Genomic DNA, 13,449 nt, shown 5'->3' on the forward strand with positions numbered 1-13,449 from the left:
GTCTCCCAAATGGCTTTGTGCTAAGGCTGGACTAGGACTCAAGAGTCTCCTAGTTTCTAGCCTGGTACCTTACCCATTTCTTAGAGCATCTCAAATATTAGTGGGAGGATGTAAAAGCTGGAGGAGGATCTGGAATGAGTGCTTGTAAAATAATGTTGATGGCACAACAGAAATTAAAAGATAAGTTAAAATCAATATTTAATAACTAACACTTTCAATAGTAAAGATTTATTAACCACTTCATGCTTCAAAATCATCACAAACAAGGCAGAATTGTGAAGACAGCTATATGAAAATCAACAATCACTAGCAGAGATTCAAAATTATTTTTGAAAATAATCTGGAATTTCTACCTCCCAACTTGCCAAACCAACATAACTTATTGGACCTGCTTAATAGAATTTTTTTTTTATTGGCCAAGTGTGATTGGACACACAAGGAATTTGTCTTGGTGCATATGCTCTCAGTGTACATAAAAGAAAAGATACGTTCATCAAGGTACAACATTTACAACACAATTGATGATCAATATATCAATATAAATCATAAGGATTGCCAGCAACAAGTTATAGTCATACAGTCATAAGTGGAAGGAGATTGGTGATGGGAGCTATGAAACGATTAATAGTAGTGCAGATTCAGTAAATAATCTGACAGTGTTGAGGGAACTATTAAGGCTCATTCATAGTAGCCTCCTTTGCTCTGCTGATTAGAATGACCCCTATGTTTCTGCAGCTTGAAAGTGACTGCTACTTTGGAGGGGGTGCAAAGGGAAGCAAAGGTGGAAGGCATACTAAATAATTTATTAGAAAGTGCAACGCTGGATTGTGCAGTTTAGGCAGGGGAGGCGGACAAGTGGGCAAGGTGGAGTCATTGCTACTGAGCAGAATATTGCCTCTCATACTTGAACTTCTTGTGGTTTCTCTTTGAGAACTAGTTGAAACTCTGTGGATGGTTAATGATTAAAGTCTGGTAGAAAGAACCAATACTCTGTTTCAGCACTGCCCCTGCCCCCAAACCTCCGCGTTGTCCATTTTTCACTTCCTGCCAGTTCTGCATCCATCCCTGGGTCTCAAAGCTTCAGTCCACCACTCTTCCAAAGTCTCCTGCTCCCCCCCTCCCAGGATTGCGTGTCCTAAAGGTTTTAAAATGCTCCCTTCATCTGACCAATTAAAGTCCAAGGGTTTGTTTAGCTAACTACAGGTACTAATTCTGTTAGTTTAACAATCAAAATATGTAAGAGGAAAACAATCTATTATAGCTGTTTACTATGCTGCACTCTTTATTTTTAGACTTCCAAAGAATCTTTAGCACAGTGCAGTTCATGGAGTGATACACAGCTATCTGTACAGATACGTTTTACTTTATTGTTTTAAGCAAAAGCAACTGTAAGAAGGAGTCAGGTTGCTAGACTGCTAATTCTGTTAGGGCTGTTTCACATTTTATGTATGGAAATGGGGTGGCTGATGTAAATTATGAATTTGGTGATCATGCATATAGCCAGAAGCAAGTCCTGGGATGATAGTGACACTTTCCTGGCTGCAGTAATTGATGTTGGTTGTATCTGCAAATGCTTGCTTGGAAAGTTATAACTTCTGTATAAATTCATACAGTACTTGAGAAGAATACAGATGTTCATATATAGCAGAAATTGTGCTATGAAAATTGGCTTTGCTCTGATTCTTAATGCCTTGCTAAGAATAAAATAATGCCTCAGTTCAGACTTTATGCTTAATGAAAATCAAGATTTAAAATGATGTCCAAACTATGGAATCCTTGATGTTCTCTGAGCTTGGTTGTATGCTTGGAGACATTTCATTACTGAAGTAGATAACATCAGCCCCGCGCGGGATACATGCTGGTTGCCAAAAGCTTGACTTTTGATGTAACTGGGGATGCTGCGAAGGTCATAAATGCAAAGACTGGTGGTAAGTCACTTTTTTCAGTGCTGTTGTATTGGTCGCTAAATGAGTGGTTGCAAGCCGAGGATTACTGGTAGCCGCTGTCAGTATTTAGGTCTCTATGTATTTAGGTTTCTATGCCCATAGCCACATCCACTCAGTCACATGAGGAGTTAGCCACGCCCACCAGTCACATGACCACCAAGCCACACCCCAAAATAAGCCACGCCCACAGAACTGGTACAAAAATCCCCCCCCCCCCGTGGCCCGGGCCTTTGCTTATTTTTCTGTATTTGGCCCTCACTCAAAAAACTTTGGACACCCCTGCTATAGCAGATCCTGCTCTATGGAACACTCTTCCCCCTGAAATTCAGCAGGCCTCCATCCTCCTGGCCTTCCCTTGACTTTTTCTCCAAGCACTGGTCAAAATTAGATAACTGCACATTAGATGGTTGATTATATACACACACACCCCTTAGAAGGTAAGCAGAGAACAACCAGATCTGACACCGAGCAGAGAAAGGGGTTTTTTTTGTTTTGGTTTTTTTGGCGTTTTGTCCTGTAGATAGGATGGCCCAGTCTTTCTGGGGCTATTAACAAAGGTGTGGGGAGGCTGCTTTCCAAGAGCATGTATCTCCTTTTCTCATCCAGGGAGGTATAATATTCTGCCTTTTTAATATTTCCCAGAATATTTCATTCTTCTAGGAGAGGGGTGGGTGCTAACTTCCTACAACGTTAATCATTTTTAATAGTGAAAGAATTAGAATTCTCTACTGTGCTCGTTTATAATGAGTGCTTATTTTAAATATGCCCTTTCGGGGTACTTATCTTCAATACATTACAAGATTATTTGGTTTCCACTGAGTTAATACTTAAATTCTACATTTGTATAATCAAGATTTTTTTATTAGAAAAAACAATGAAGCCATATAAAGTATGAAAAATTGGTTCAGAAATAAGCTTATTTAGTCAACTATTTCATCAACAGTTAATTTATATGCAAAAGAAATAGTATAATAGGAAGAATTAAGGTTCTGAATCAGTACACATAGTGCTAACAAAGTACCGAAACGCGTGCAATGTAAAATACAATATGCAATAGACGACTCTTACGTTAAGCACGCCTGCGCTGGGCTCCCCCTCCTTTCTAAAGCTTCCACGTCGTCACGTGGTCTTTCCCTCGCCGTTGCTAGGGTGAAGCTGTGTAATGTGGCTCGCCCCTATCTGGTACATCGAAACTCATAGGTCCCATTTCGTCCAATGAGAGAGAAAGTTTTAGATCGCCTTCCTATCGCAAACCGTAAGAGGTGGGACCGAAGGTTGAGGCTCGGTTGAAGTAGTTGAGGAACGAGATGGGCTGTTTAATGAGATTGTGCAGAGACGGGGCGAGCTTCTTGTAGCGGGATTCGGATGGCTTTTCTTTTATTACTTACAACACATTTGATATTTATTCCGTGGTGGACAGAGCGCTCACGGCTTGTAACCTTGTAAGTTACCTTAATTTTGTGTTTTACTTCTTTCTCCGGAATGGGTGTGTCAAAGCCAGAACTGCAGTGATCATTCTGAAGTGAGAAGGCCTCTGCTTACCAGTCACAGAGTCGGGCAGCTGTATTGGGAACCAGGGAATGCAATTTCGGAAGATATTGTAATATAAATGATTATGTAGAGAATTCTTATCCACAGCTTATTAAACGGTCATTAGTATTCAGAAACTACCATAACGTGAAAGTCTGCTGAAAAAGTTAAAATCTCGCTTTGTGCTATCAATTGCTGTTACATTGAATTCAAGGATGAATCCTAAAAACTCGTTACATCCTTGAAAATGGCTTTACTGCAGTTTAGTATAATGCAATGGTTTTTTTCTTTGAAATCAAAGAGAAAAGACTTGCATGTTATAAACAAACTCAAGAGGAATTTCTCCCTCAGTCTTCTATGATGATCTACCTAGAAGCATCCAAATAGCAAACCTTTATCTTAAAACGGTAATGTAGCTTGTTTTGAACAGGGATAGCTGTAATGTATAACAGATTGGATAAGGTTTTTTCTCTTATTGGGACTTCTGTTTGCTACCTTTTATCTACTAGTTACCAGGTGTATCACTACACAAGACATTCAACCCTATATTCAGGAGCTTACTTATGCTAGCAGTTTCATAGACATGACACAGCTAAATGTTGCCTTATTCCACATAACTGAGATATGCAGAAAATCAGCAGAACAGAGAAAATGAAGCCATTTGCCTCTGCCTGCTTCAATATTCAGCATACTTGGATTCTAGTCCTTGTCCTCTCACTTTTTCAAGTCAACAGACATTGGGCTGTTCTTTTTCCCAGCCTTGAGAGTTGGAGACCTTTGTTCAATGTTTAAATAAGCATCCCACCCCCTAGTTTGAATGTTTAGCTCCCACTTAGCAGGTGCTGTGGGAATTTAGATATACTAAATCCCAATTTTCTACCCAATGACCCTAATTATTAGTTTCAAGTATACAATAAATGCTTATTGGTAATTAGAATAAAATTTTGGTTCCCTATAAACTAATTCCTTTGAGACAGAATAAAACTGCTACAGATACATCCTGCTACTCATCAGGTAGTAAAGGTTGAGTTTCTGCAAAACCTTTCACTATAGTTCCACAAAAATCAATAAGTAATATTCTAGTATATCAAGACACTTTCATTTCCTAAATATGATTAACTCCCAATAGCTTAATTTAAGACAGTTAAGTATCTTATTTTACCATAGTTTATATAAAATAATATTTAAGTCTATTAATTATAAACATGTTCATTGACAATCCAAAACTTTACTTGGGAGCCATTCTCAAAGACTTGAATGTTGGAAATAACTAATTTAGCATAAACCTAATTTAGGTAAATATGCATAAGACAATTTACATAATTGTCAGATTCAGACTTAATGAAGGTTCAAACAAAGCATCTAAACTATTTTTGGTTAATTCAAGCTATACTAATACAGAAAATTAAAAAGTTATTGCTTTGGTGAGGTGCCTTATCCTTAGAAATGACATTATGCAATGTCATCTAAAAAGTTTATATACTGTATAAGTTATACTGGATCAGGACAAATGGAAATTTTTCTATCCCGGTTACCTTGAGTTTACAAATTTAACTGATAACACAAAAGAAAAATGTTGGTACATGATAAATTTCTAAATTCTCTATTTTAGGCAGCTTGTGGCAACATAAAGTAACCTTAATTCTGGATTTTAAAAGCAAAATCATTACACTGAATTTCTATTTTTTTAAAACTCAAAATTGTGAAAGCTATCAGGATACTATTGTGGCCCGCTGGCAGCCAGCAAAGCTGGCAGCAGAATTGAACAGTGAGGAGGTTGGGGAGGAACTTGGGCCAGTCCTGGGGACTGGGGAAAGCTCAGACGAGGGGTCTACATCTGCGGCAGAGAGGGAGCCAAGGCCATCTGATAGTTATGTGCAGCCTCCAGAGTTTGACAGCAGCGAGGCAGAAAAACAGCAGGAGCCTGTTTCCAGTGTGCGCATGCGCAGAGCTGCCAGACGACAAGAACAATTAAGAAAACAGAGTCAACTTAGGAGTAAGGCTTGGAGATTATTGGCTCCTTCCATAAGACATAAAAGAAGAGTGAACAGGATGTGAGCTTTTGCAGGAAGCAATTAGTTCATCTGGCCGATTCAAGATTTGAAAGTTCTGTTTGTGACTCTGTGCCAAGTTTGGCCTTGCCCTGGGGTCTGGATATTAGGTCTCTGGCAGTCTTCCACGTGAGATAGGTGGGTGTTGATAACCTTCCTCTGAAAGACTGTTTATCAAGCCTTGTGGATTGTAAATGAAAGTAATTTACAGTCGTATAAATAAAAGGGGTTTTGCAGGACGAATTGTGCTTTATACTTTTTAATGAAGCCTAAGTCAAAACAGATACTTCATAAAGTATATTAGTGCAGGTGAAGCATCCTCTTTGAAGCATTATGCTAGTGTATCTTTTGCAAGGGTCAATATGGTTATATGCTCTCTCTGTGTATGCATGTACAGAAAATGCCATTGCAGTGAAGCAAAAATGAATGTATATACATAGATATGCAAACTGTGGGAAATCTTCAAATAACTACATTGACCTTAGCAATTGCCTAAAAAGTCCCTGGGGTGTTCTTGGCAAAGTTTTTCAGAAATAGTTTTTAGACCACAGGTTTAGACCACAGGAGTGTCAAACTGGCAGCCAGCGGGCCAGATGCAACATGCATAGGCCATGCCTACCCCAGCTCAGTGAAGGGAAAACATCTTGAAACATCACATGACACCCCGAGTTGACTGGATCAAGATCCCCCAAAGGGCTTCCAGTTTCTAGCCTGGTGCCTTAACATTTGTTGTTGCACTACACCAAACTGGTTCTGATTCCTGAAGACATAGAAACTTTCATTTGAGGAGGACCTTTGTTTATACCAATATACTCTGTGAACCTCCATTGTTTTGCACTGCTCTATAAATTCTCATTACTGTATTATTTGTCTTATTACGCTTATGGAGTTCTTTTTGCGCATGTCTAAGATGGCGGTTCAGTGAATTTTCGGAGTGAGCAGGGCAGAGACATCTTGGCTGATGGAGCAGTCGGCTGCCGACCTAGCCGTCCCTGCCCACCTGGCCTGACTAGAAGATCCTCTCGGCAGCCGCGAGAGGGGTTTTTCACCCTCGGGGGGTTTGCGGCTGTCGAGAGTGGAGCCGGGGACTGAGTGGTGGCGAATGACGGCAGCCATCTTGAGGCAGGGCGGGGCGGCATTTCGGCCTATTCCTCAGCAGCAGCATCTCTTCTTCTCGGCTGCAGCGCGGGGTTGCGGCCTACTCCCCAGCAGCAGCATTTCTTCTGTTCGGCTGCAGCGTTTGGCTGATGGCGACAAGTGATGAAGGCCCCTTCAGGATCATTATGGAGGGGGCAGCGGTGGAAACGGCGGATACGATAGCCCTCTGCGAGGTCCCCCCAGGGAATTGAGGTTGTTGGGGAGGGAGGGCGCCACGGCCGCGGCAGCAAAGACGGCCATGGCATCGTCTTGATAGTGATGGCGTCGGCGTCGGAGCTCCCCTCAGCATCGGCGACAGCTGGCTCTTTCCTCCTCCTTCCTCTGCCCTGGGTTTTCTTTTGGACCTGATGGGACTGCCAGAGGTCCGGCTACTTGGACCAGGTTTGGAAGGATGCTGTTTGTGGTGGTGCTCAGTCATGGATGCTTCCCTTTCTCCCCCCCCCATGGACTCTGGACTCTAGTTTTTAGACTCTGGAGCTTGGATGGGGCTTAGGCGATGGGGGCCTAGGCAGTCGGGGCTGCCATGTCAAGATCGCCGTGAGATCTGGCGAGGGTCTGGTGGGGGGTTGATTGCTGCCCGGGACCAGCCTTATCCTGTCTTCCCCCTCCACACTCTCTTCCTCGTTATGAGTTTGGAGTGAAATAAGTGGGGGAGAATATTGGAGAATATTGGCGGCAGCGACTTTTCCACCAGTCTGAAGGGGGGGACTACCATGGGGGAGCGACCATCCTGTTTTCATCCTACGCTGGTCTCATGTTACCGGTTCCAACTAGACTGTTATACCATCGACGTCGGTTCGGGATGAACTCATTTATTTGCCAAACCTGCTTGTTATGAGATACTCTCCGATCGAACTCCGTTGCCTGCGGGATTCCTCCGCCTCGCAGGAATGGCCCTCTACGTTATCGGGGGCCTATCTCAATGACGGGTTTTGGGACCCAGAGAGATGGCATGCGTCCAAAAAGAACCTTTGGGGGTTTTTAGATAAAGGGTTTTTAAGGGGAGGGAGGGTAAACCCGTCGGGGAGGGAGCCAGTTCTTGCGAATGCTCGTGGCCAAATTCTAGCAGGTTCGGAGGGGAAGGGGAAGGCTCATTTTCAAGTTCAAGAGGGTTGTTCCATCAGCACGGTAAGTGGGAGGGGCAGATATGGGGGGCCGTATCATGTTCGGGGGGTGCGCACTCGCTGTTTAAGAGCGATTGCGCGCTCCGGCCCCTCAGACTTTTACCATTCCCCAAGTGGCCAGAATCCTCAGAGCTTCGACCTGCGGCTGATGTTATGTAATGCAAGGTCCATGGTGAATAAAGTCCCCCTGATTTATGATCTTATACGGGGGGGAGCCACGGACCTTATGGACATTTTGGAGACTTGGTTGGGCGCTGAAGGGGAGGTTTCCTTTGTAGAGATGTGCCCACCGAGTTTCCGAGCATTCCATCAGCCGAGGGCCCAAGGTAGGGGTGGAGGGGTGGCGGTTGTTATTAAGGAGAGTCTAGAACCGAGGGAGGCCACTGTACCTCAGATAGCCGGTTGTGAATCCCTCTACGTGAAGTGGGGTCGTAGGATGCAGGTGGGCTTGCTGATCACATACCTGGCTCCTTGCCTGAGAGTCGAAGTGCTGTCCTGGTGCCTGGAGGCCGTGCGAGTCTGGATGGGGAGAAACAGGCTCAAACTCAACCCCTCCAAGACGGAGTGGCTGTGGATGCCGGCATCCTGGTACAGTCAGCTGTAACCGCTGCTGACTGTTGGGGGCGAGTCATTGGCCCCAATGGAGAGGGTGCGCAACTTAGGCGTTCTCCTGGATGGGCGGTTGTCTTTTGAAGAACACCTGACGACCGTCTCCAGGAGAGCTTTTTATCAGGTCCACCTGGTCCGCCAGTTGCGCCCCTTTCTAGACCGGGATTCCCTATGCACAGTCACTCATGCCCTCGTCACTTTTCGCTTGGACTACTGTAATGTTCTCTACATGGGGCTCCCGTTGAAGAGCACTTGGAGGCTCCAGTTAGTCCAGAATGCGGCTGCGCGGGTGATAGAACATATAACACCTCTCCTGCGCAAGCTGCACTGGCTGCCTGTGGTCTTCCGGGTGTACTTCAAGGTATTGGTTACCACCTTCAAAGCGCTCCATGGCTTAGGACCGGGTTATTTACGGGACCGCCTACTGCTACCGCCTGCCTCCCACCGACCGGTGCGCTCCCATAGAGAGGGCCTCCTCAGGGTGCCGTCAGCCAAACAATGCCGGCTGGCGACCCCCAGGGGGAGAGCCATCTCTGTGGGGGCTCCTACTCTCTGGAATGAGCTTCCCCCAGGACTTCTACAACTTCCCAACCTCCGGACCTTCCGCCACGAGCTGAAGACGTATTTATTCTTCCGCGCAGGACTGGCATAAAATTAGTTTTATTAGTAATTTTAATGGGGTTTTTATGATGTAATATATTTTTTAAATGATGGGCCAAATTGAATAAGCTTTTTAACATTGGTTTTATTTATATTGTATTTATTGATTGTTGTTTTTACCTGGCTGTAAACCGCCCTGAGTCCTTCGGGAGAAGGGCGGTATAGAAATTAAATTATTATTATTGTTGTTGTTGTTGTTTGTTTGTTGTTATTGTTGTTGTTGTTGTTGTTGTTATGGCAGTTGAATCCCTTTGAAGTTTGAATAGTTGCAGATCTTACCAAGTGGTTTATGGAGGCATTCAATTTTTCCAAAACAGAAAATGTTGAGATTTATAATGTAGAATTATCCCATTTTTATTGGCAATTTGCAGTAAATAAAAACTAATTCTTTTTAGTGAGAGCTACTTTGAAGATAATATGGATTCTCTAATTGTTACTACTATATTATTAATAAGCCAACTATTCCTCCATTTCCCATTCTTTGAAAAACAACTATGAAACAAAGCAAACAAATGAACACAAGCTAAGTACAGCTTAACTGAAAAAAAAATCTGGTTGTAATATATTTAAATTTGAAATATTAAACTAAGTGATTCAGAGACCAGTTTAGAATGTAATTTTGATCTAACAAATGCTAAAAGAATAAACTGATTTTCTCCGTAGCTTATGAATAAGGATGCTTTAAAAAGCTACGATGGACAAATATATTAAGGTGCAAAAGATTGGTGAAGGATCTTTTGGAAAAGCAATTCTGGTTAAAGCAAAGGAAAATGGCAAACAGTATGTTATTAAGGAAATTAACATATCCAAGGTATGTCTCTCAAATTATTTTTCCTTTTCATTATTCTATTTACAAATAAATATTAAGAAGTAGTGCTTCTTTCTTTAAGATGTCAAATAAAGAAAGAGAAGAATCAAGAAGAGAAGTTGCTGTTTTGGCAAATATGAAACATCCGAATATTGTTTTGTACAGAGAATCATTTGAAGGTAAGTCATAATGATAACCTCATATTTTGAAGTCAGGCACTGAAGTCTTAAAACACAAACTCGATTAAAGATATGAAATTGTCAGAATTTGCTTAAATAATATTTTTACTACCCAGGTTTTCTAGCTGAATTTCTTGTCTATTTTGCAATTTCACGTCTGCTGATGAGGAATAAGTACAGCTAATTCCTGACGAGGAATAAGTATAATTACGAGCGTTCATTTAGCACCTATTTGAAGTTATGAGATAAGTGCACCCTAGTGTTTACAAGCAAGTCCCAATATTATGAATGTTGCAGCACCACAAGTTGTTCACTCTTAGGAACAATTGCAGGTCTGCAACATTCACCCTATTCCCCCCGCCCCTCTCCCCACAACTTCCCCCTCCCATCCTGCCCTCCATTTTCAAAGGTGTCATAGCTGCCTATGGAGCGTTTCAGAATGGAAGTATTTGCTCTGTTTTCAAGGGCCTCATAGGTGTCTGTGGGATGCTTCAACAGAGTGTGAATCCCTCTATTTTCAAAGGCCTCATAGGTGCCTATGGAGCATTTCAAAACAGAGTGAATCCCTCCATTTTCAAAGGCCCCATTTGCATGCAGATGAAGCGTCCAGTCTCTGTCTGGGCGAAAAGTATCTTGGTGGTGGCGGAAAGGAGTTGGGGGAGGGGGGAGGAGTAGAAGACAGGCACTGCAAACACTTTTCACACCCAGAAGCTTCCATTGACTCTTTTCTTAAAGGGAAAGAAACCACGGCAGAGAAGAGACAGATCTTTGCAAGGTGAGTCCAGTGTGGCAGGGAGTGGGAAGCATGAGGTATCTTAGTGGGTTGAGGCGGCCTTGGCTTGTTCCATCACTACTCCCACCCCCCACCATGGCCTTCAGCACCTGAGATACCTCATGTGTACTTAAACCATTAGCGAATGCGTGGGTGAAAGCAGGGAGTGATCTCATTCAAGATCACTCGAGGTACGAATGAAATGGGCAGGCTCCATTCCATTCATAACTCAAGGACTACCTGTAATGCTGATCAGTAGGATTTCTAAGAGAATGTTACTGAGTTATGATTATTAGGTAACCATATATTTTTCATTACCTTGAAAAATATGTAATTATATTAGAAATGAGAAACTAATAAATTACTTTATTAATAGTATATAATATAAATAAACACCGACTATTTTCTTTTCTTTGTTACAGAAGCTGGCTGCCTTTATATAGTAATGGATTATTGTGAAGGAGGAGATCTGTTTAAAAAAATAAATGCACAAAAAGGTGTCTTTTTTTCAGAAGACCAGGTAATAGAAATTGGGATATTTATTTATTTTATAGGCTGTCCATCTTCTAAATGATTCTTGGTGTGACTCACAACTAAAAAAACATAGAACAAATAAAGTTACTTGGAAGAACAAAACAAGGACAAAATAGTTCAGATCAAAATAAAACAAAGAAAAACAAAAAAAGAGCTCTACAATTATTCTATTCCAAAACCTCTGGAGAACAACTAGATCTTCAGTGATTTCTGAATGATTTAAAGGTGGAAGCCACACAAATCTCTGGGATAAAATCATTCCAGAAAACTTGTGCTTCCTGATTCTGAAGATGACAATCTTTTATTGGTGGGAGTACATCCATCCTGCTGAGCTAAATTGGAAGAACCCTGTGTGTAATTTCTCCCTGCCTGCCAGTACTGATTGAAACCAGCCTTAGAGAAATGAGACAAACACGTAAAATGGTGTCTCTTACTTCCAGTCCTGGCACCTGGTCCAAAAGGATATTAAGGTCAATCGTATCAAAAACTGGTGAGTGATCAAGGAATACGAGGATGGTCACATCCTTCCTATCCCTGCTTCACCATAGGTTATCAGTAAGCACAATTAATGCCATTACCTGAATCCTGGCCTGAAACCTGATTGGAAAAGGCCCAAATAATCTTCCTCCAGAATCCTCTGGAATTAAATCCTGACTGAGCTCTCCAACGTCTTTCCAAGAAATGGAAAGGTGGACAGTGGATTATATTTCTCTAAGATAGTTAGATCTAGCTAAGTTTGCTTGAGTTGGTTACCATTATCTCATCAAAAGCTGAAGAACTGGACACTCCTTTAAAGAAGCTGATATCATGTGGACCCAAACGCAAGCTAGCTTCTAGGTGGCTTTGACAAGTCTAGAAAAATTTTTGTTAAATACAAAAAGTCTTGGTGTGCTTTGCTTGCTTAGAAAAGAGAAGAGATTGATTCATGAATATGCAAAATAATGTTGAAAAGACACTTCATTTTTATTATTGTCACTGACCATATTTTTAATGACTTCATTAAAAAATGGACAAAGTATGTAAAGTCACAACATAGGAAAGAAAGCATAAACCACTATCTTGAAAGAACAATAAAAAAGCTTAAAGTTTCCCTGTCAGTTGTGTCCAAGGCTAAGGCACAGTGCTCCTCTCCATTTTTTGGCTGAGGGAACCAGCATTGTCCAAAAACATATTCCATGGTCATGTAGCCAGTATGGCTATATGTCAAAAGTGCACAGGATGCTATACTTCCCACTGAAGTAGTATCTATTAATCTACTTGCATTTGCATGCTTTCGAACTGCTATATGGGCAAGAGCTGGGGCAAATAATGAGAGCTCACCTTGTTGCGTGGAACTTGGGGCTCCAACCCAGGCTGTCAGTTCTCCAGCTGACAAGTTCAGCATCTTCAACCACTGAGTAAGGCATCAATATGATGGATTGCTGATACTCAGATTGATTCTTTCAGTCTTGATAAATTTGAATACAGTTAGGCCACCTTTAACAACCACTTGTTCAAACTTATGATAGTTCTGAATGAATGATATTGATGACTAGTTCTCAAAGTAATTCGGACTGTCTCAACATCCCCACTGTCACACAATCATCATTTGCAACCTTCACAACCAGCTTCTGACAAGCAAAGCCAGCAGGAGATCATGTGATGTGGCAACAGGAGATCATGTGATGTGGCTACTAGAAGTACTGAAATTGCTGTTACTGAGCAGCACAATCGTGATATTGCACTTTAGGACCGTGTTGTTTAGCACCAGACATTCTAGATCCAATTGCTGCTGTTAATTGTAAAAGAAAAAAAATCTGGAAACCATGTGATCTTGCCTATGTACATTATGCATTCCAATGGGTAGGAACTGAAGATACTGAGCTGTCTTTAGGACAGTTCCTGGCTTCAGATTCGCAGACAAAAAGACTGCACAAGGAAATAGAGATGGAGAAAGAAGATCAATGGTGATTGATGGTGGTGACTGAATCTCAATTCGCGATTTGTTTTTAGGGAAAAAATACCTTACTGAACTACCATATTTGTGGGTCTGATACTATTATAAAGCCTCCACTCTCCTGAAGCTCTGTCTATGAGCA

The 13,449-nt window shown here is 41.9% G+C and overlaps 1 protein-coding gene across 10 annotated transcripts in view; it reads left to right on the forward strand.

Annotated features, from left to right (window-relative positions):
* The first annotated feature begins 3,228 nt into the window (after positions 1-3,228).
* NEK1 (NIMA related kinase 1) overlaps positions 3,229-13,449 on the forward strand; it is a 111,298-nt gene continuing 101,077 nt past the window's right edge. For all 10 annotated transcript variants that reach the window (XR_009156249.1, XM_058192545.1, XM_058192548.1 and 7 more), the window contains exons 1-4: positions 3,229-3,388; positions 9,742-9,889; positions 9,969-10,065; positions 11,260-11,357. Coding sequence is in view for 9 of the 10 variants with exons in the window: in XM_058192545.1 (XP_058048528.1) it covers positions 9,773-9,889; positions 9,969-10,065; positions 11,260-11,357 (312 nt within the window). In the remaining variant the exon portion in view is untranslated. The remainder of the gene's footprint in view (positions 3,389-9,741; positions 9,890-9,968; positions 10,066-11,259; positions 11,358-13,449) is intronic.

Source organism: Ahaetulla prasina, chromosome 8, assembly GCF_028640845.1.
Source record: "Ahaetulla prasina isolate Xishuangbanna chromosome 8, ASM2864084v1, whole genome shotgun sequence".
Taxonomy (NCBI): Eukaryota; Metazoa; Chordata; class Lepidosauria; order Squamata; family Colubridae; genus Ahaetulla; species Ahaetulla prasina.